Genomic DNA, 20,742 nt, shown 5'->3' with positions numbered 1-20,742 from the left:
CCTCGATGAATCTTTAGAACTAACACGTCACGCCACACTTTCAGAGTGACGTTTCTTTGCTTTGACGTAATAGATTGCACGAGGCTTTAGAAGAGATCGAGGTTCTAAAACAAGCGTCTTCAATTTAGCTGCCTCGAATGCAGGACATTTTCAGTAAAATACACGTAAGTACAGTATGTAGGATCAACAGAATGCTACATGGCTTGCTGTTCCGTACCAGATTTACACTCGTTGCTTTTTCAAATAGTGAACAGCTCGCTTTCGCTCGCAGTTCAATATTTAAAAAAATAACTCGCGTAAATCTGGTACGACACAGCAAGCCATGTAGTATTCTCTATATCTCCCATTTATGTACAAACGCCGAAAAGACAATTTAACAGGACACATCAACACTATTATTTTGTTTACCTGTACCAACAGGTGTAGAACTCCCTGTTTCTTTGATATTGTCAATGTTTCGGCTCGTGTTGATCCTGGGATCAACTGAATTTCTTGTGTTTGTATGTGCGTGGGTTGACTGTACACTACGATGACCGACAACTTACCCGGTATAGGCCCCTTCCTTCCCTTGTCAACGATGACCACTAGCATAGCCTGCAGCCGCGTCTGTCCCGTCTCTTACATGAGACAAGAGCACCTTTCCACTTGACCACAGGCTTTGTCGTGGTACAGTGGAACTTGCCTCAGTGACCACTTTTCGCTAACGACCACCTGTCCACAGCGACCACAGCAACAGATCCCCGACGAGGGTGTGTTTTTTCTCTAAATAAGTCCCCTTTCCTTAGCGACCACCTGTCTATAAAGTCTGATGTTAAAAGACGAAATCCAAAATCAACTCTGTAGGGTTTGTATTGGTTGTAAGAGAGTGAATACCCTTGCTTTTCGTGGGACAGACAATCCACAGGCCAGTCACTAGCGTGGGGTGTGTCTGAAACACGTGGACACAGGCCAGTCACTAGCGTGGGGTGTGTCTGAAACACGTGGGAGAGACAATCCACAGGCCAGTCACTAGCGTGGGGTGTGTCTGAAACACGTGGAGAGACAATCCCCAGGCCAGTCACTAGCGTGGGGTGTGTCTGAAACACGTGGAGAGACAATCCACAGGCCAGTCACTGTTACGACTCAACTCCAAACAACTCTTGTTTAGCCGAGACTGAAATATTTTGTTGCACCATTAGGGTAAGAGTCTACGAGACCTTGGAGACGAAGTAATGACGTCACTAGTATGAGAATCTACATGTTGGATCAACGTCATTACTGCGTCATTAATATGCGAATTTACGTAACTCATGGAGTTGCATCGTGGGATGAAAACAGTTATTTGGAGGAAGGAAACGTGAACCGCTAACCATTACGGTCACTATTTGCCGGGTACTGAGAGGCTACAAGTGGGGAACAAGAATCCTGTGTAACCACCGATGAAAAGCCGCCTGCACCTAACCTACCATCCCAAGGCCTGAGATGTAACCCGCAGCCGCACAGACTCGTAGAGTAGTGTCCGGAAAGGAGCATCAAGAGGTAAGGTGTCGTTGTAATATCGAGCGTCCATCTAGGAACAGCTATTATACACTCACATCCATGTCGCATATATTTGTTTTAGAATGTTTAATGAAGTTAATCATAAACGTACATGCTGCAAGTTAGTTCGGCATATAGATCTAGTATTTTATTCAGTAACCATGCTTGGTTTGTCTGCGAACTGCCCGACATGAAGATAGGGCAAGAAATCAAAATTAACCTTGATCCTAGGATACCGTTGTTAATAACAAGTATTACCTTTGATCCAGGGGTTCGAGCGTCTGGGATCCGCTGGGATAAGGGTGAACTAACCAAGCTACGCCACCAGTGTGATCCACCAGCGAGGAGCAAAAGGAGTTTGTCTACTAATCATCATCATCATCAAGTGATCTGCATCAAGTTCGTCAATACTATGGTCATCATGTGAATCCAGGCTTCCATCAGGACATTCGGACTTTGTAACTAACCAGCCCATTTAAGATAAGTCCAGTTCGACATTAAACTAGCTGTCAATGCAAGAACAATTAACTATGAACGCAAATTCGTTAGATCTAAAATAGAAATAGTTTGTTAAAGAATCCGGAAATATTACCAACCAATAAATTTATTCATTAATCTAAATCATCAGTGTTTTACGAGATTGATTTGAAGCATGACTGTTGTAAAGTATTGAATATAACTTTGGTGTGTTCTTAGATATTGTATCTAAAACACAAGGTAAAAAGTGGAACTGCAACAATGGGGGCTCTGTCCGGAGATCTATACTGAACTCGTGTTCGTACCTAAGAAAAACTTGCATTGACAACTGGTTTACCCCATAAATTAGTTAGTCAATTTATCCGTGAAGCGACGGAATTTAGAATATTTTCTGGAAAATCTTTCTTCATTTCTTTCTTCAAAATTCAAAATCGTTTCCTGCTTCATGTCGGATTCACTCATATACAGACCAGACGGTGGTAAGTAGAATATTTAAATTATTTCTGTAAGAAGAAATTTTAAATAACTCCGTGTTTGATTTGGGTACATTCTGCCCAAAGAATCTTCGCGATCGCTGTTGTTCACGAACAGCGTTTTTGCTAAATTAATTCGTGGAAGGATTTCCATCTAGTTCGTCGAACAGTATCATAGTCATAAGGTAAGACATAGAATTGATGTTCGACAACTTCACGGGAAATTGGCAGTTTACTAACTAACTGTCGGTTCGAATTATACTCTCAAGTTCTGATCAAAACGGTGAGTGTGTTATAATTCCAACCAGGATGGACGCTCGATAGTACTAGGACCTTAGTTTAAGTTCAGATTAAATTATAACTCTAGTCGGAGTAACATTTAAAACGTGTTGCTTATTTAAGTTGTGCTTCACATTATTAGTTATCTATAACCCGCGGGTTGATAGTTAATAGTAAGGAAAACTTCTGTGGGTGTGTTTGACAGACTGAAGGTCGTCATCACATAAGGCTTTGTAAGGCAACTTACTCAGCGACACACCGCTAAGTCCTAGTTAGTCGTTTCGGTTCAAGATAGAGACGAAGGACAGGTGTAGGAAAAATCACGTGCGCGTGTAACATTGTTTGTACCAGTGTTGAAAGGTTGAACAATACCTGCGGGTAAGAGTCTTCCATATTAGAGTACCACCAAGAGTGGATGTACCAAAGTTTTGTATTTTGAGGGATTACCTAAAATGGCTGATACCAGACATCATCAGCACTACACCAGATTCTCGTCAACCGTGGGCATAGACCCAGAATATACAGAAGGAGCAAATCTGATTGATATCACCGATCTAGGTGATGACGGCCACGCCGCTCAGCCTGTGAACGGACAGGTCGAGCAGACCGTTCCATCAAGTCCCAGCGTCAGTTCGATCAAAGAATTGATCACCATGGGGAAAGAGTTGGGTTTGGAGGGAAGGGAACTACAGTCATTCGTCCAAGGGGAGAGGGATAAAGAACGAGCAGCTCAAGAGCGTGAACATGAGCGAGAAGCCAGTAGGCTAGCACTCGCAGCTCAAGAGCGTAAAGATGAGCGCCAATTCGAAGAGAATGAGAGAGACAGACTCTTTAGGATAGAAGAGCTGCGCATTCAGAGCGAGGTTCAGATGAACACGAATGAAAACGCAGCTCATCCTTCCCAATCCTCACATGACCATGATCCCCGTTTCATTCCCAAAATCCCTTACCTTGATGACAAGGATGACGTTGAATCCTGGCTCAAACAGTTTGAACACTATGCCAGAGATATGAATTTGGACGAATCAAAGAAAGCCTCCCGGCTGATATACTTCTTGAAAGGTAAGGCCCGTACCATCGTGTCCAAAATGGACGATGAGGATGTTGATGACTATGAAAAGGTGAAGAGCGCGTTATTTGAAGGATTCCAGCTCACCGCTGAGCAATATCGCATGAAATTCCGCAATACTAGACGTAATCCCGCGGAAACTTACAAAGAACACATCACTAGACTCGATCGGTACCTAACCAAGTGGATCGAGCTTGATCCGTGCGAGAAAACTGTCAAAGGATTAACCGATTTGATCCTGCGAGAGCAGTCCTTGCAGTCAATGCCTTCTGATCTCGCCGTGCATGTCAAAGACCGGAACCCGATCAATGCCAAGGAGATGGGAAAACTCGCGTCCGATTATGAGCTGAACAGAAGCCAAAATAAATTGAGACCGACACCAACGCGAACTCCTCAGGACGGAACGAAACGTTTTGAGAAGGATCATAAACCATCACCTCAACAAGGTAAAAGATCTTCTTTGACACCGGCGGAACGCGAAAAACTCCGAGAAGCAGGACTATGCTTCTATTGTCGCGTAGGTCTACACCGTTCGAGCGATTGTCCCTTACGGAAAAAAGGCAACACCGCCGGAGCTGTGACGGTTGAAGATGTCCGACGCAAAACACAGGGAAGAAAATCCCCGTTAGATAAATTGTGTCGAGACTGCACCACAAAAAAGTTTTCGGATCTAGTTGACGTCAAAGTCAACGGCAAACGAGTGACCGCCCTGAGAGACTCGGGCTGTAGCTCGATTGTGGTGGCCGCACATCTTGTGCCGGCCGACAAAATGACTGGTCAGAGAAAGAGGACCACGTTAGCGGACAAAAGTAAAGTCCGGTACTGCGAGACCGCGATCATTCATGTGGATTCGCCCTTCTTCTGCGGAGAGACAGAAGTCGTGGTCATGGCGGATCCCATAATGCCGGTGCTCATAGGGGAGTTCCATGGAACTCAGAACGACAGGAGGAAAACACCGATTTTCCCTGTCAGAGAACCTGCCTGGTATCACGACAGCACTGAGACAGTCGCTGGGGCCGTAGATACCAGAGCACAGTCCAAATTGGACAATGATAGAGACAAATCTGCGAGTAAGCCAAGTAGCCGGGAGCCAACATCGGATATGTTTACTCCAAAGGACTTACGCGAGGCTCAGAAGACAGATCCTTCGTTAGACAGCATCAGGAAACAAGCTGCTACCGGAGAAGAGAGAGGCCACATGAGGGTCGTGGAAAAGAATGGTATCTTGTACCAGTCGACGTTCAATCGGAAAGGAGAGGAGTCTTTGAAGGTTATTCTTCCCAAATCGTTCCGTAGTAAGGTGCTCGCATTCGGCCATGATCATCCAATGGCAGGACACCAAGGTCAGCGTCGTACCGCCGAAAGGATTAGACGCGAATTTTGGTGGCCATGCTGTGGTGTTGAGATCCGCCGCTACTGCTTGTCATGTGACGCTTGCCAGCGATCCGCGCCAAAACACCTTACGAAGAAGGTCCCATTGGGCAAGATGCCAGTGTTCGAGACTGCTTTCAGAAGAGTAGCAGTCGATATCATCGGGCCTATTCTTCCTATGTCCGAGAACAAAAAACGGTACATCCTCGTCATGGTTGACTTTGCCACCCGCTACCCTGAAGCTGTCGCGTTGAAGGACATTCACGCCGAGACAGTAGCCGATGCTTTGTGGGATTTTTGGACTAGACTCGGCATCCCAAGTGAAATACTGACTGATAACGGGAGCCAGTTCACAGGCACTCTGATGCAGGAAGTCACTGAACTCCTCCGCATCAAAAGGAAAACCTCTGCGGTATTTCATCCAGCTGGAAACGGTTTGTGCGAGAGAATGAATGGCACGTTAAAGAACATGCTCAAAAAGATGTGCATAGAACAGCCCAAATCATGGGATACGTTCATCTCTGCATTACTGTTCGCATACCGCGAGACTCCTCAAGAGAGTTTAGGTTTCTCGCCATTCGAACTGTTGTTCGGACGTACTGTCAGAGGACCAATGCAACTCTTGAGACAGATTTGGACAGATGAGAGCGTCTCAGATGAGGTCAAAACCACTGCGGAATATGTAGTGAATCTTCGTGAGAAGATCGAAGAGACCTGTTTGCTTGCTCGAGAGAACCTGAAAAAAGCATCAGTGCGATCTGCTCAATATTACGATCGTAAAGCCAAACCAAGGTCGCTAAAACCAGGAGAGAAAGTCCTGATTCTCAAGCCATTGAAAACAAACAAACTGGAACTCACTTGGCAAGGTCCATTTGAAGTGTTAGAGAAGTTGAATGATTTCGACTACAAAGTCCAAGTAAGGAGGAAGGAAAAAGTATTCCATGTCAACCTCCTCAAGTCTTACGTCGAACGTGAGCAACCTGTCACCGATGGAACAATTCCGGTTGCAGTAGTAGAAGAAGAAGAAGAAGAAGTGATCGTCTCAGTAGTGGTAGAGGAGGACGAAACCACTAACGACGACATCTTCAGGTTGGACAGTCAGAGGACTATCCCAACATTTGAGACAAAGCGCACAGAAGGTTTAGACCACGTGCACTTTTCAGAGAAACTCACTCAGTCACAGCGAACTGAAGCGAGACAGATCTGCGCGGACAGACTAGATAATCTGACCGACGTACCACTCACCACGAATCTGACTACGTGTCGAATCGAGGTCACAGACAAGAAACCGGTCTATATAAGACCACGCCCCATTCCACATGCGTATGTGAAGATGGTGGAGAATGAAGTCGAAGAGATGTTGAAGCTAGGAGTCATCGAACCCGCCAACTCAGCTTACAATTCACCCATTGTTCTCGTCAAAAAGAAAGAAGAAGGGAAGTACCGCTTTTGCGCGGACCTCCGTGGGTTGAATGATGTCACGGTGTTCGATGGGGAACCCATCACCGACGTTCAACATTTATTCCAAAGCTTAGGAAAAGCCAAGTACTTCTCCAAGCTAGATCTCACGCGTGGCTACTGGGGAATACCCATTGTCGAGGAAGACAGAGACAAAACCGCGTTTGTGACGTCACGAGGCCAGTTCCGATGGGTGAACATGCCCTTCGGGTTGAAGACCGCCACTGGCATCTTCAACAGGATGATGAGGAAGTTGCTAGGTCCCCTCAACCGAGACGATGTGTACCATTTTATGGATGACATCTTGATAGCCACTGAGACGTGGGAGCAACACATGGAAGCCCTGAAGGCAGTCCTTCAGCGGCTCAAAGAAGCCAACCTTGCAGCAAAACCGTCGAAATGCTACATCGGATTCGACCAATTGCCGTATCTTGGCCATGAAATCGGGCATGGAGAGAGGTGGCCAGAAGACGATAAAATCGTGAAGATCGTGAACGCCAAAGAACCAGCTACAAAGAAACAGCTACGCGCATTTTTGGGTCTCACGGGGTTTTACCGAGAATACCTGGAAAACTACTCGACTGTGGTCGTGCCGCTCACCGACATGACAAAGAAGAGCTTGCCAGACAAACTCAAATGGAGTGACGAGGCAAAGAAGAGCTTCGCAAGACTCAAACGAATGGTCAGTGAGAAACCAGTCCTGAAAATGCCTGATTTCGGCAAGGACTTCGTTCTCCGCACTGACGCATCAGACCGAGGAATCGGTGCGGTGCTGATGCAACTACATGGAGAGAAGCTACACCCCGTAGCGTACCAGTCGAAGAAGCTACTCGGGGCTGAGTCCCGATACGCGACTGTGGAAAAGGAATGTCTAGCAACAGTCTGGGGAGTACAGAAGTTTGAAAGATACCTGTACGGACGACACTTTGTGTTGGAGACAGACCACCAACCCTTGAAATGCCTACAGAGGAATCCAACAAACCCTCGTCTGTTACGATGGTCGCTACAATTGCAACCATACTCCTTCACAATCAACTACATCCCAGGAAAGGACAACCTAGGTGCCGACTATTTGAGTCGCATCAACTGAGTTTCAGAGTCCAGAAGGAAAATTTGTCCACCCCGTTGGAGTAGTGAGGCCAAACTGGCCGCGACAGGCTCATGCGGATCTACTCCAAAATGTGGAAACAATTGTTTATGCATATTGTATATTGTATTGTATTGTATTGTATATTGAGTCGTATAAACGGAAACGAAATAAGATTTCGCTTGTCCACCCCCCGGGGTTATGTTACGACTCAACTCCAAACAACTCTTGTTTAGCCGAGACTGAAATATTTTGTTGCACCATTAGGGTAAGAGTCTACGAGACCTTGGAGACGAAGTAATGACGTCACTAGTATGAGAATCTACATGTTGGATCAACGTCATTACTGCGTCATTAATATGCGAATTTACGTAACTCATGGAGTTGCATCGTGGGATGAAAACAGTTATTTGGAGGAAGGAAACGTGAACCGCTAACCATTACGGTCACTATTTGCCGGGTACTGAGAGGCTACAAGTGGGGAACAAGAATCCTGTGTAACCACCGATGAAAAGCCGCCTGCACCTAACCTACCATCCCAAGGCCTGAGATGTAACCCGCAGCCGCACAGACTCGTAGAGTAGTGTCCGGAAAGGAGCATCAAGAGGTAAGGTGTCGTTGTAATATCGAGCGTCCATCTAGGAACAGCTATTATACACTCACATCCATGTCGCATATATTTGTTTTAGAATGTTTAATGAAGTTAATCATAAACGTACATGCTGCAAGTTAGTTCGGCATATAGATCTAGTATTTTATTCAGTAACCATGCTTGGTTTGTCTGCGAACTGCCCGACATGAAGATAGGGCAAGAAATCAAAATTAACCTTGATCCTAGGATACCGTTGTTAATAACAAGTATTACCTTTGATCCAGGGGTTCGAGCGTCTGGGATCCGCTGGGATAAGGGTGAACTAACCAAGCTACGCCACCAGTGTGATCCACCAGCGAGGAGCAAAAGGAGTTTGTCTACTAATCATCATCATCATCAAGTGATCTGCATCAAGTTCGTCAATACTATGGTCATCATGTGAATCCAGGCTTCCATCAGGACATTCGGACTTTGTAACTAACCAGCCCATTTAAGATAAGTCCAGTTCGACATTAAACTAGCTGTCAATGCAAGAACAATTAACTATGAACGCAAATTCGTTAGATCTAAAATAGAAATAGTTTGTTAAAGAATCCGGAAATATTACCAACCAATAAATTTATTCATTAATCTAAATCATCAGTGTTTTACGAGATTGATTTGAAGCATGACTGTTGTAAAGTATTGAATATAACTTTGGTGTGTTCTTAGATATTGTATCTAAAACACAAGGTAAAAAGTGGAACTGCAACAGTCACTAGCGTGGGGTGTGTCTGAAACACGTGGAGAGACAATCCACAGGCCAGTCACTAGCGTGGGGTGTGTCTGAAACACGTGGACACAGGCCAGTCACTAGCGTGGGGTGTGTCTGAAACACGTGGGAGAGACAATCCACAGACCAGTCACTAGCGTGGGGTGTGTCTGAAACACGTGGACACAGGCCAGTCACCAGCGTGGGGTGTGTCTGAAACACGTGGAGAGACAATCCACAGGCCAGTCACTAGCATGGGGTGTGTCTGAAACAAGTGGACACAGGCCAGTCACTAGCGTGGGGTGTGTCTGAAACACGTGGAGAGACAATCCACAGGCCAGTCACTAGCGTGGGGTGTGTCTGAGACAAGTGGACACAGGCCAGTCACTAGCGTGGGGTGTGTCTGAAACACGTGGACACGGGCCAGTCACTAGCGTGGGGTGTGTCTGAAACACGTGGAGAAACAATCCACAGGCCAGTCACTAGCGTGGGGTGTGTCTGAAACACGTGGACACAGGCCAGTCACTAGCGTGGGGTGTGTCTGAAACACGTGGAGAGACAATCCACAGGCCAGTCACTAGCGTGGGGTGTGTCTGAAACACGTGGACACAGGCCAGTCACTAGCGTTGGGTGTGTCTGAAACACGTGGGAGAGACAATCCACAGGCCAGTCACTAGCGTGGGGTGTGTCTGAAACACGTGGACAAGGGGCACGGGTGGATTGTTTGTCTCACTAAAAGCAAGGGTATTCACTCTTTCACAACACATACGAACCCGGCAGAGTTATTTCCGAATATCGTCTATTGGACGAAGTCGACTTCACGAAGCTCGCTGCACAAAGCTCTGGCACTGTATTTTCGGTAAAAAAAAAATCGTAAAGTTTGACAAACGATTGAAAAATCATATGAGTCTGCACATAGTTTTGGTTCGCATTTCACTGTTGCTGTCAGAATAATCAAGTAACAACGTGGTACTTTTCATGCTAGCTGGTTTTAAAAAAGCCTGTAATTCTCAGTCGATTATGTCTATCGTTAGCTGTTAATTAGGGGTCGTTAATTAGAGCGAGAGCCAATCACCGCAACAAGCCTAACTGAGGCTGCCAATAACCTAATTACCTTGCATTAGACGGGAACAGAAGCAGGGCCAAATTTCGCTGGCCGGTTTACACACGGAGAAAAGGAAAGCACTAGCAAGTCCGCAAAAAAGTTGAGCTGGGAGATCGGGAAAACATTTAATCAACTTGGCGCGGCCGGGATTCGAACCCCGAGCCTTCCACGTGGAAGGCCGACGTCTGAACCCTATAGGGTGTTGCGCACGTCAATAGCCTGACCAGGGACCTATATATTTAGTCTAATATAGGTCAATAGCCTGACCTACTGCCGGACGTAGGCAAACTTCATTGTAGACTGAGTTCAGTCAAGCCAGATGGAGTCTTTCTGAACAACGGATTAGTAAAATAGGCTGATCAGTGATAATCAAAAGTAACCGTGTGGTTCCGAGCAAGGGCACGTGGTTGGCCTTTAAGAATTGTGCACGTTTAAATAGTAAATAAGGAAAAGAAGCTGTCTTGCAAGACTAAGTCGCACAGCCTGCACAACTGACTGACCAAGCGTCAGATAGATATCACTGCACTGAGTCACTTATAATTGATAGAATGTGACGACACACCGGCTGATTTCAAAGAACTCCTGTATGATATGTTAGTGGTTTTCAGCAATTTCAGGTTTAAAGCGTATTCGTCTCAGACGCGACATTCCAGAGGTACCGTGCCTATCCGGCATTACGCACAACGTAGAGCAGAGCAGGATAGACTACCCGGCTAAGCTTTGCCAGCGTGCTCGGCCTTGCAGCAGTAAATGAATCTTATTAATCAAAGATGTAGTTGCTCCTTACCTGGTGCCAGTGAAGCGACTGAGCGAGTAACGGGAACCAACTTAGCCTGTTTAGCAGACAGGCTTGGATGAAAACTGTGCTGGACCCCTGACCCTCACCGGCGGTGAACTGTACAGTAATAACCCACAGCTGCAACACCGGTGTAGTATCCCGTTTAGTCCCCCCTCTGAAAAGGGCATCCGGGGGACTTTTCAGAGCTATACAGGGACTCCGGGGGACTTTTGCAGCTCTAAAAAGGTCCGCCTTTACCGATCAAGCCTCGTTTTCGATTGGACCCCTTACAGCAATTTTGCCCCCCCCCCCCCCCCCCCCCCCCCCCCCCCCCCTGGTCTCCCCTTTGAAAAGGTCCTTGTAATTCGGCTGTATCCAAGAGTTGTTTTTCCTTGGTTTGTCACAGTGTTGGGTGACTTCCCTTCCCCCTCTTTGGTTTGGCAGCCGCCATTTGTACTGGTCAGCCAGCACCAGGTCCCCTGATTCTGACACATCTTTAGTTTAATGTACGCTCACATGTTGTAAGTACAATCATTTTATTTCTAAAAGTTTCTTTGAGGTATTTGTTCGATAATTTGTTTGTGTGAAGTGAAGTGGAATGCGTGTCGTTGGTTTTATTTTTGGGGTTCATCGGCACAACGTGCTCTTGCTTTTGTTCAATTTCATTTTACGTTCTCCGATATTTGGATGCTTAATGGGACGGTATCAGTAGAGATTGTTTTATTGGTGTGTGTGGTTCCGTGGTACGGACTCGTTTGCCAAATAGTGTTTTGGTCTTATGTTATTATTGTTGTTGTTTTTCAGTTTTTCACCGCAATGACGCATGACGGGAGAAGCAATACTCAAGTCAATTAAAATGGTGACACTATCTGCGCACAGTTTGTTGTTAAGTTTCTGAACGAACGTGGACAGTCCTCCCCGCCCTCTTTTTGACTGCGGCTCCGTAGTCCTACATCTTACTTTGGTTGTTTTATGCTTCTTCGCCTTTGCAGCATGAACATCTCCACATTCTTTAAACTTTTGTTGTAAAAGAATAAGTTTTATCGCATTTGTATTTTGCAATTTCAGCAAACAAGCTGTCGTCCATCTTGAATCAACTTTAACTTTAGAACTAAGTGACGTCACTATCCGACGTCACAAAGGCGTTGCGAAGCGGTCGAAGTCATGGACATGGTCCCCGAGTATAGATCTATGGGTCGAAGTTCATGTAATTGTTTCTTGCCTCAATTTTCTCTCAGTGGACATCTGGCCCACGTGATGATACAGTGTAATAACTAACCCGAAATTGCTTTGAAAAAGGGGGGTGGGGGGGGGGAGACTATCAGGGATGCGAGGGGGGGGGGGGGGGCCAAATTCGCTAATGGGGGGGGGGGGGGGGCAGTCGAAAACGAGACTTGGTCGCTAAAGGCGGACCTTTATTGAGCTGAAAAAGTCCCCCGAAGACCCTGTATTGCTCTGAAAAGTCCCCCTTTGGCCGTTTTTAGCTTTGAAAAGGTCCCCTGGGGACCCTTCTCATGGGTGGGACTAAACGGGATATAACACCGGTTTTCGTCGAGGCTCCACTCGCAGACTATAATTTGCCTCAAATAAAACTCAACTGCTAAAGATCAAATCAGCCCAAGGGGTCTCACACTGTGTCTACTTCGTTCGCTCACAAGGTGAAGGACGAACATGGGTAGACACAGTAGTGAAAGTAAAGAGCTATATGCATTACGGAAAGCTCTGGAAGTCAAAAACAAAGAGTACACACACCTGAGAAGAGGACACCTGCACTGCACGCTAAAGCTGCGCCACATTCTTTGACCTGCACGTGAAGTGTGTGAAGGTGCACAGCCGAGGTCGCGCCAGCACACTGGCACAGAAAATAAGATCGCAGCTCAAGATAGAACCGCCATAACCACGTACGTGACGTCACCCTGGAAGCCACCTAGCTTTTGACCAAAACCCATCTCAGTGCTGTACAGGCTTTATTGTTGAGTGTCTGTTATCTAGACAAGAAGCTGCTGGCGGATTTGTTTTAGCGAGTCCCGGACTTGAAGAAAATAATCATCTGCACCTCCAGCAATCACTATAAGTTATATTCACCACGTCTGTCGCTCCAGTCTGTATTGACAATGCACATGTACATTGTATCTACTGCGTTCTCGCTCAACGCCGCTTTGGGTGCGATTTTCACTTGACTTGTCGAATAACACACGCAACAAACACTTTCTGAAATGCAACTCTCACTCACAGTGCAGTCGCCGAAGGAACCAAAGGAATCTCAGTGCCCCGACAGTACTTGTGCATCCCCTTAAGTTTGGCGGCTGGCACGGCGCTGGGGATGGGTTCGTTAGCGATATGCCGCGAAAAGCAGATTGGCAGGCTGCACAATCAAAGCATGCATATAATTATATACTAAGATGCTTGCTGTTTTGCTTACACTGGGAGTAGGTAGGCCTACGTTCGGTATGTTATTTAGGTTTACTGGTGTCACTGGGAGTAGGTACGTTCGGTATGTTATTTAGGTTTACCGGTGTCACTGGGAGTAGGTACGTTCGGTATGTTATTTAGGTTTACCGGTGTCACTGGGAGTAGGTACGTTCGGTATGTTATTTAGGTTTACTGGTGTCACTGGGAGTAGGTACGTTCGGTATGTTATTTAGGTTTACCGGTGTCACTGGGAGTAGGTACGTTCGGTATGTTATTTAGGTTTACCGGTGTCACTGGGAGTAGGTACGTTCGGTATGTTATTTAGGTTTACTGGTGTCACTGGGAGTAGGTACGTTCGGTATGTTATTTAGGTTTACCGGTGTCACTGGGAGTAGGTACGTTCGGTATGTTATTTAGGTTTACTGGTGTCACTGGGAGTAGGTACGTTCGGTATGTTATTTAGGTTTACCGGTGTCACTGGGAGTAGGTACGTTCGGTATGTTATTTAGGTTTACCGGTGTCACTGGGAGTAGGTACGTTCGGTATGTTATTTAGGTTTACCGGTGTCACTGGGAGTAGGTACGTTCGGTATGTTATTTAGGTTTACTGGTGTCACTGGGAGTAGGTACGTTCGGTATGTTATTTAGGTTTACCGGTGTCACTGGGAGTAGGTACGTTCGGTATGTTATTTAGGTTTACCGGTGTCACTGGGAGTAGGTACGTTCGGTATGTTATTTAGGTTTACCGGTGTCACTGGGAGTAGGTACGTTCGGTATGTTATTTAGGTTTACCGGTGTCACTGGGAGTAGGTACGTTCGGTATGTTATTTAGGTTTACCGGTGTCACTGGGAGTAGGTACGTTCGGTATGTTATTTAGGTTTACCGGTGTCACTGGGAGTAGGTACGTTCGGTATGTTATTTAGGTTTACCGGTGTCACTGGGAGTAGGTACGTTCGGTATGTTATTTAGGTTTACCGGTGTCACTGGGAGTAGGTACGTTCGGTATGTTATTTAGGTTTACCGGTGTCACTGGGAGTAGGTACGTTCGGTATGTTATTTAGGTTTACCGGTGTCACTGGGAGTAGGTACGTTCGGTATGTTATTTAGGTTTACCGGTGTCACTGGGAGTAGGTACGTTCGGTATGTTATTTAGGTTTACTGGTGTCACTGGGAGTAGGTACGTTCGGTATGTTATTTAGGTTTACTGGTGTCACTGGGAGTAGGTACGTTCGGTATGTTATTTAGGTTTACCGGTGTCACTGGGAGTAGGTACGTTCGGTATGTTATTTAGGTTTACCGGTGTCACTGAGTTGTAGTGATTGTTGATTGAGTATTTGGCAACGTTTTTGTGTGTGACACACACACACACACACACACACACACACACACACACACACACACACACACACACACACACACACTGTCAAGGGATTTTAGATGTGCTGCCGACTTATTGGTGCCGTGTTTGCTTTTCCGTGTACGGGGTTTCTACATTCTCACACTCAGTCATTCATACATTTGTACACTCACAGCCGTCATTCACAGTCATACATAGACATTCACAGTCATACACAGTCATACACAGTCATACACAGTCATACACAGTCATACACAGACATACACAGTCATACACAGTCATACACAGTCATACACAGTCATACACAGTCATACACAGTCATACACAGACATACACAGACATACACAGACATACACAGTCATACACAGACATACACAGACATACACAGTCATACACAGACATACACAGACATACACAGACATACACAGTCATACACAGACATACACAGTCATACACAGACATACACAGTCATACACAGACATACACAGTCATACACAGTCATACACAGACATACACAGTCATACACAGACATACACAGACATACACAGTCATACACAGTCATACACAGTCATACACAGTCATACACAGACATACACAGTCATACACAGACATACACAGTCATACACAGTCATACACAGACATACACAGTCATACACAGACATACACAGTCATACACAGTCATACACAGACATACACAGTCATACACAGACATACACAGTCATACACAGACATACACAGTCATACACAGTCATACACAGACATACACAGTCATACACAGTCATACACAGACATACACAGACATACACAGTCATACACAGACATACACAGACATACACAGACATACACAGTCATACACAGTCATACACAGTCATACACAGACATACACAGTCATACACAGTCATACACAGTCATACACAGACATACACACTGTCATACACAGTCATACACAGTCATACACAGACATACACACAGTCATACACAGTCACACACAGTCATACACAGACATACATAGACATACTCATGCATACGGGATGGTGACACCACGCACTCGAACAACACACACGGCACACAACGAATGAACATTTCAAACATTTCGCTATTAACTCAAATAAAAACATAATCGTCATACCACTGAAATACCTCTCGTCACACAGACACTGCTCGGCACCGTGTACCAACACGACACTTCCTTCTGAATCCTCCGAATGTCTACAACATATCACATCACTGCCGAAAGTCCTTGAAGTTATACACAGTTCTTTTCTGTCCTCCGACAAACACAAGAATGTCCGCTTTCATGTCTCAATTTTTCTTCCAGCTGCAGGTATTAAAATAAAGTCCGAACTACTCTGTCTCTAATTAACAAAAACACTTTTATTCCACACAACAACAAACACATCCGCTCGCATCAGTCATCCCATCGCCCTCTGACGTATCACGCTCGCATCAGTCATCCCATCGCCCTCTGACGTATCACGCTCGCATCAGTCATCCCATCGCCCTCTGACGTATCACGCTCGCATCAGTCATCCCATCGCCCTCTGACGTATCACGCTCGCATCAGTCATCCTATCGCTCTCTGACGTATCACGCTCGCATCAGTCATCCCATCGCTCTCTGACGTATCACGCTCGCATCAGTCATCCCATCGCTCTCTGACGTATCACGCTCGCATCAGTCATCCCATCGCCCTCTGACGTATCACGCTCGCATCAGTCATCCCATCGCCCTCTGACGTATCACGCTTGCATCAGTCATCCCATCGCTCTCTGACGTATCACGCTCGCATCAGTCATCCCATCGCTCTCTGAGGTATCACGCTCGCATCAGTCATCCCATCGCTCTCTGACGTATCACGCTTGGTCAAACTCTCGACCACCGCATTTACACAGAGGAGTGACAACATACGACGCATCACACAGCACATCCCTCGCTAAAACAAAACACTGATTTTACCTATTCAAATTAGGCGAGTCGGCTATTCCGCCAGACCATTTCAATAGGGTTTTAGAGACTGCTCGGAAATAATACTTATTCCCGATAGCTCAGGGGTACCGTGATCAGAAAACAATACCATCAAATTTTCCCTTGACACACACACACACACACACACACACACACACACACACACACACACACATACACACACACACACACACACATACACACACACACACACACACACACACAACAACACACACACACACACACACACACACACACACACACACACACACACGGCAGGGACACAACCATAGTTAAATAACTTAGCGTTACATGCTGCCATCACTAAAGTGCTGTTCACATGGCAGGGACACAACCATAGTTAAATAACTTAGCGTTGCATGGTGCCATCACTAAAGTGCTGTTCACATGGCAGGGACACAACCATAGTTAAATAACTTAGCGTTGCATGGTGCCATCACTAAAGTGCTGTTCACATGGCAGGGACACAACCATAGTTAAATAACTTAGCGTTGCATGGTGCCATCACTAAAGTGCTGTTCACATGGCAGGGACACAACCATAGTTAAATAACTTAGCGTTGCATGGTGCCATCACTAAAGTGCTGTTCACATGGTAGGGACACAACCATAGTTAAATAACTTAGCGTTGCATGCTGCCATCACTAAAGTGCTGTTCACATGGTAGGGACACAACCATAGTTAAATAACTTAGCGTTGCATGGTGCCATCACTAAAGCGCTGTTCACATGGTAGGGACACAACCATAGTTAAATAACTTAGCGTTGCATGGTGCCATCACTAAAGTGCTGTTCACATGGTAGGGACACAACCATAGTTAAATAACTTAGCGTTGCATGGTGCCATCACTAAAGTGCTGTTCACATGGTAGGGACACAACCATAGTTAAATAACTTAGCGTTGCATGGTGCCATCACTAAAGCGCTGTTCACATGGCAGGGACACAACCATAGTTAAATAACTTAGCGTTGCATGCTGCCATCACTAAAGTGCTGTTCACATGGCAGGGACAAAACCATAGTTAAATAACTTAGCGTTGCATGCTGCCATCACTAAAGTGCTGTTCACACGGCAGACTTGCAACCAACTTTTGCCCAACTAGTCGTTTGAAAATCGCTCCAGAGTCGTTGGCACCGAACCGGCGAAAAGTGTGCCATGTGAACAACCCCAGCGATTTAGAAACAATTCGGGGCTGACTCGTCAGCGACTCCAAAACTCAGTTGAGCACTGCTCGACTCGGCCGTGACTCTCAAGTTGAGCGATTTTGTCCAGACTTTTCTTATCGCTCTTACTCAGCACGGTGATTGGTTAGCTCTCGCCTTCCCTTCTCTGGAAAACAAGGAGACGACGGGACAATCTAGAATGGCTAACTTCTATCGACAATCGCCGCTTACAACAGTTTGCGAGTTTGTTATGTTCACATGGGCAGCGATTTTGATTCGACTTGCCGCCGACTAAAATCGCTTGAAAGTTGGGCAAAAGTTGGTTGCAAGTCTGCCATGTGAACAGCACTTAAGACACACACACCACGAGGTAAAAGAGGTGTAAGTAGTGTCTAATGAAGCTGAAAACATGTTCAGCCAAAGTCGCCGGGGAACAGGCACTGGGTTCATCACCGAGTTTCTCAGTGCGTCAGTCATGTCCCAGAAAATCCGAAAGAGGCAGAGCTGTGAGAGTCAGTAGGGAGATTTAAAAGACAGCACGTTTCGTTTTGCAGCTCGTTTCGTTTGGTGAATGAGTCACCCCGCGAAAGGGAACGTGAAACGAGACGGCATAGGCCGCAGACAAGATTTAGATGTATTCACGTTTCGTTTCGGAATGAAGGAAGGGCGATAAATCATCAACATAAAAAGGAGGGTCAGAAAACGGCGGGCATACGCAAATAAAAGGCGAGTCATGCGCAAATGAAAGGCCGGGCATGGCAGGATATGATCCGCTGACTGGGCATGGCATAATTTCAACTCCACGAGTCAATAAAGGATTGACATACTCGCATTGCACACACAAGAGCTTCACATTTTTCAATTCATGCACCTGCTCATCATCAATTGTATTTCACAAAAATTAGATCATTCATGTTGAATTCCAAGATTTACTCATTCGAACTCATTATTTTTTTTTTATCCATTTCACGCATCTCAATTTTTACAACTGGTAACAGCCTATGGCAAAGAGCTCTACCGAACCATGTAGGCAATTATACCCTGAGTATTCCCCATTCTCAGAAAACGGCCCTGTGCACACGCCTGTGCCGATTTAGAAGCCTTTCCCCAACTAGGGGTTGTTTTGTACTTGTCACGTCTGTCCTCGATCAGAATGGGAAAAAAAACCTAGTAGGTGGTCCAGAATCGGGCATACTTTGATTATTTTCAGTCCAAATAAATCACACAGACTTTGTTTATACAAAATCACATACGAAGCCAGAATAAAAATTCGATGCGATGACCTACTTCTGCTTCGCCATTTGCTTTCTCACCCAGAAGTTGGATAAATGTACCAGGATCAGCACCCTTCAAAATAGTTCAGTTCACAACAGTTGTCTACCTCCAATGAACACATTCTCAGCGCTGAAAGACTGTGAAAGGGTTGATGAATCTAGCAATGCATAAAATGGCCAACAAATAAAACTGTTAGTGTGCAAAAATACTCACAAAAGTTGACGAAATATTGTTCGTTTTTTGGGGGTGGAAAACGTGACTGCGTTTTGACGTTCCACGTTCCGTTTCAGTTGACCTTCACCTTTCCAGCGAGAGACCCCCGAAATGATGACGTTTACCACAACTTCAAAACGAAACGTCCCGACGTTTCGTTTTTTAAATCTCCCTAGTGAAGTTGCGCGCACGTCCAGTGTCTGTATATAAAGTTGGCCAAAAAATTATTGCAACAAATTTCAAACCCAAATTAAAGCCTTAATCCCCGTGTCATTTCATTAAAACTTTATATGCCAGTTACGGCCGTTCACTGAACCTTTAGGATCATCTTTTGGATTAAATATTTCTTTTACAGGGATCACGTGACCGCCGCTCAAGTAAGGGTACCCTCAAAATCGACCAGACAAAAACGGAAGAGCCGAATGAAAAATCGACAAAAAAATCACAATTGCCAAAACTTTGCAACTTCGACATACGAGAAGAAAGTCAAACCAATTATCTACCCTGAACAGATTGTTTTGTTTTGCTACCTTGCGTATTTCGCGTGCTATGATATTCCTACTGATGCAGTTGTCGATCGCAAGAGCGGTCAAAAACGGGACTTTATGCGTCAATTTTTAGGGGTATGATCACAAAAAAGGCTGCACTGTAGCAATAACGCGGTGGGTTGCTTTGAAACTTTCAGAATATTTTACCAACATACTAGAGATACTTCATGCGAAATTTTGGATTGTTACAGGTATTTGTTAAAATGTTATGCAATTTTTTGAAAGAAGTTTTAAATCTCGTCATAGCATTGTTTACTTAACTTGGGTCCAAAAAATTCATAAAATTTCATGTCATTAGAAAAATGATTGATACACACACTGCGAAAGTTTTATGTGCGTATAAGCACTGACACAAATTTGCTAGGCCTGTAAACACGCTTGATATTTAAGCGATGATTCTGGTGCCACAGCGATGCGCAGCCAAGCGTGACCGTAGCATGTTTTAAGAGGCACGCAGCGATAACAGCTGTCAGCGCGAAACACCGTGAACGTTCCATTTTTTTCTCATGTGTTTGCATGACTAGCAATTAAACGCCAGCGGCTACACGCAAATGAAACTTGGACTAAATCTGTATCAATCATTTATCTGTAGATATGCAAAGGCATGAATTTTTGTGACACAAGTGAACAATCCTATGACGAGTTTAAGAACATTTTCCGAAACATTGCGTAACATCTGGATAAACAACCATAACGATCCAAACTTTTGCACGAAGTATTTCTAGTATGTTGGTAAAATATTCTGAAAGTTTCAAAGAAATCCACCAAGTCATTGCTAAAATGTAGCGCTTTTTGACATGATACCAATAAAAATGGACGTAAAACGTCCCG

At 45.3% G+C, this 20,742-nt stretch overlaps 1 protein-coding gene and 1 long non-coding RNA gene across 2 annotated transcripts; both read left to right on the top strand.

Moving 5' to 3' along the window:
- Positions 1-1,115: 1,115 nt before the first annotated feature.
- Positions 1,116-2,139, top strand: LOC138981026 (uncharacterized). The gene is made up of 2 exons (XR_011460539.1): positions 1,116-1,518; positions 1,788-2,139. It is a non-coding gene; the product is annotated as an uncharacterized lncRNA (long non-coding RNA).
- A 1,060-nt stretch (positions 2,140-3,199) lies between these two features.
- Positions 3,200-8,960, top strand: LOC138981149 (uncharacterized). The gene is made up of 2 exons (XM_070353987.1): positions 3,200-8,339; positions 8,609-8,960. Exon 1 carries the CDS (start codon positions 3,200-3,202, stop codon positions 7,733-7,735), a length of 4,536 nt encoding a protein of 1,511 aa, XP_070210088.1. The 3' UTR covers positions 7,736-8,339; positions 8,609-8,960.
- Positions 8,961-20,742: the final 11,782 nt, after the last annotated feature.

This window comes from Littorina saxatilis, linkage group LG12 (genome assembly GCF_037325665.1).
Source record: "Littorina saxatilis isolate snail1 linkage group LG12, US_GU_Lsax_2.0, whole genome shotgun sequence".
NCBI classification, from domain to species: domain Eukaryota; kingdom Metazoa; phylum Mollusca; class Gastropoda; order Littorinimorpha; family Littorinidae; genus Littorina; species Littorina saxatilis.
Note: the sequence above shows the minus strand (reverse complement) of the source record. Positions and strands in the feature narration are given on the sequence as shown.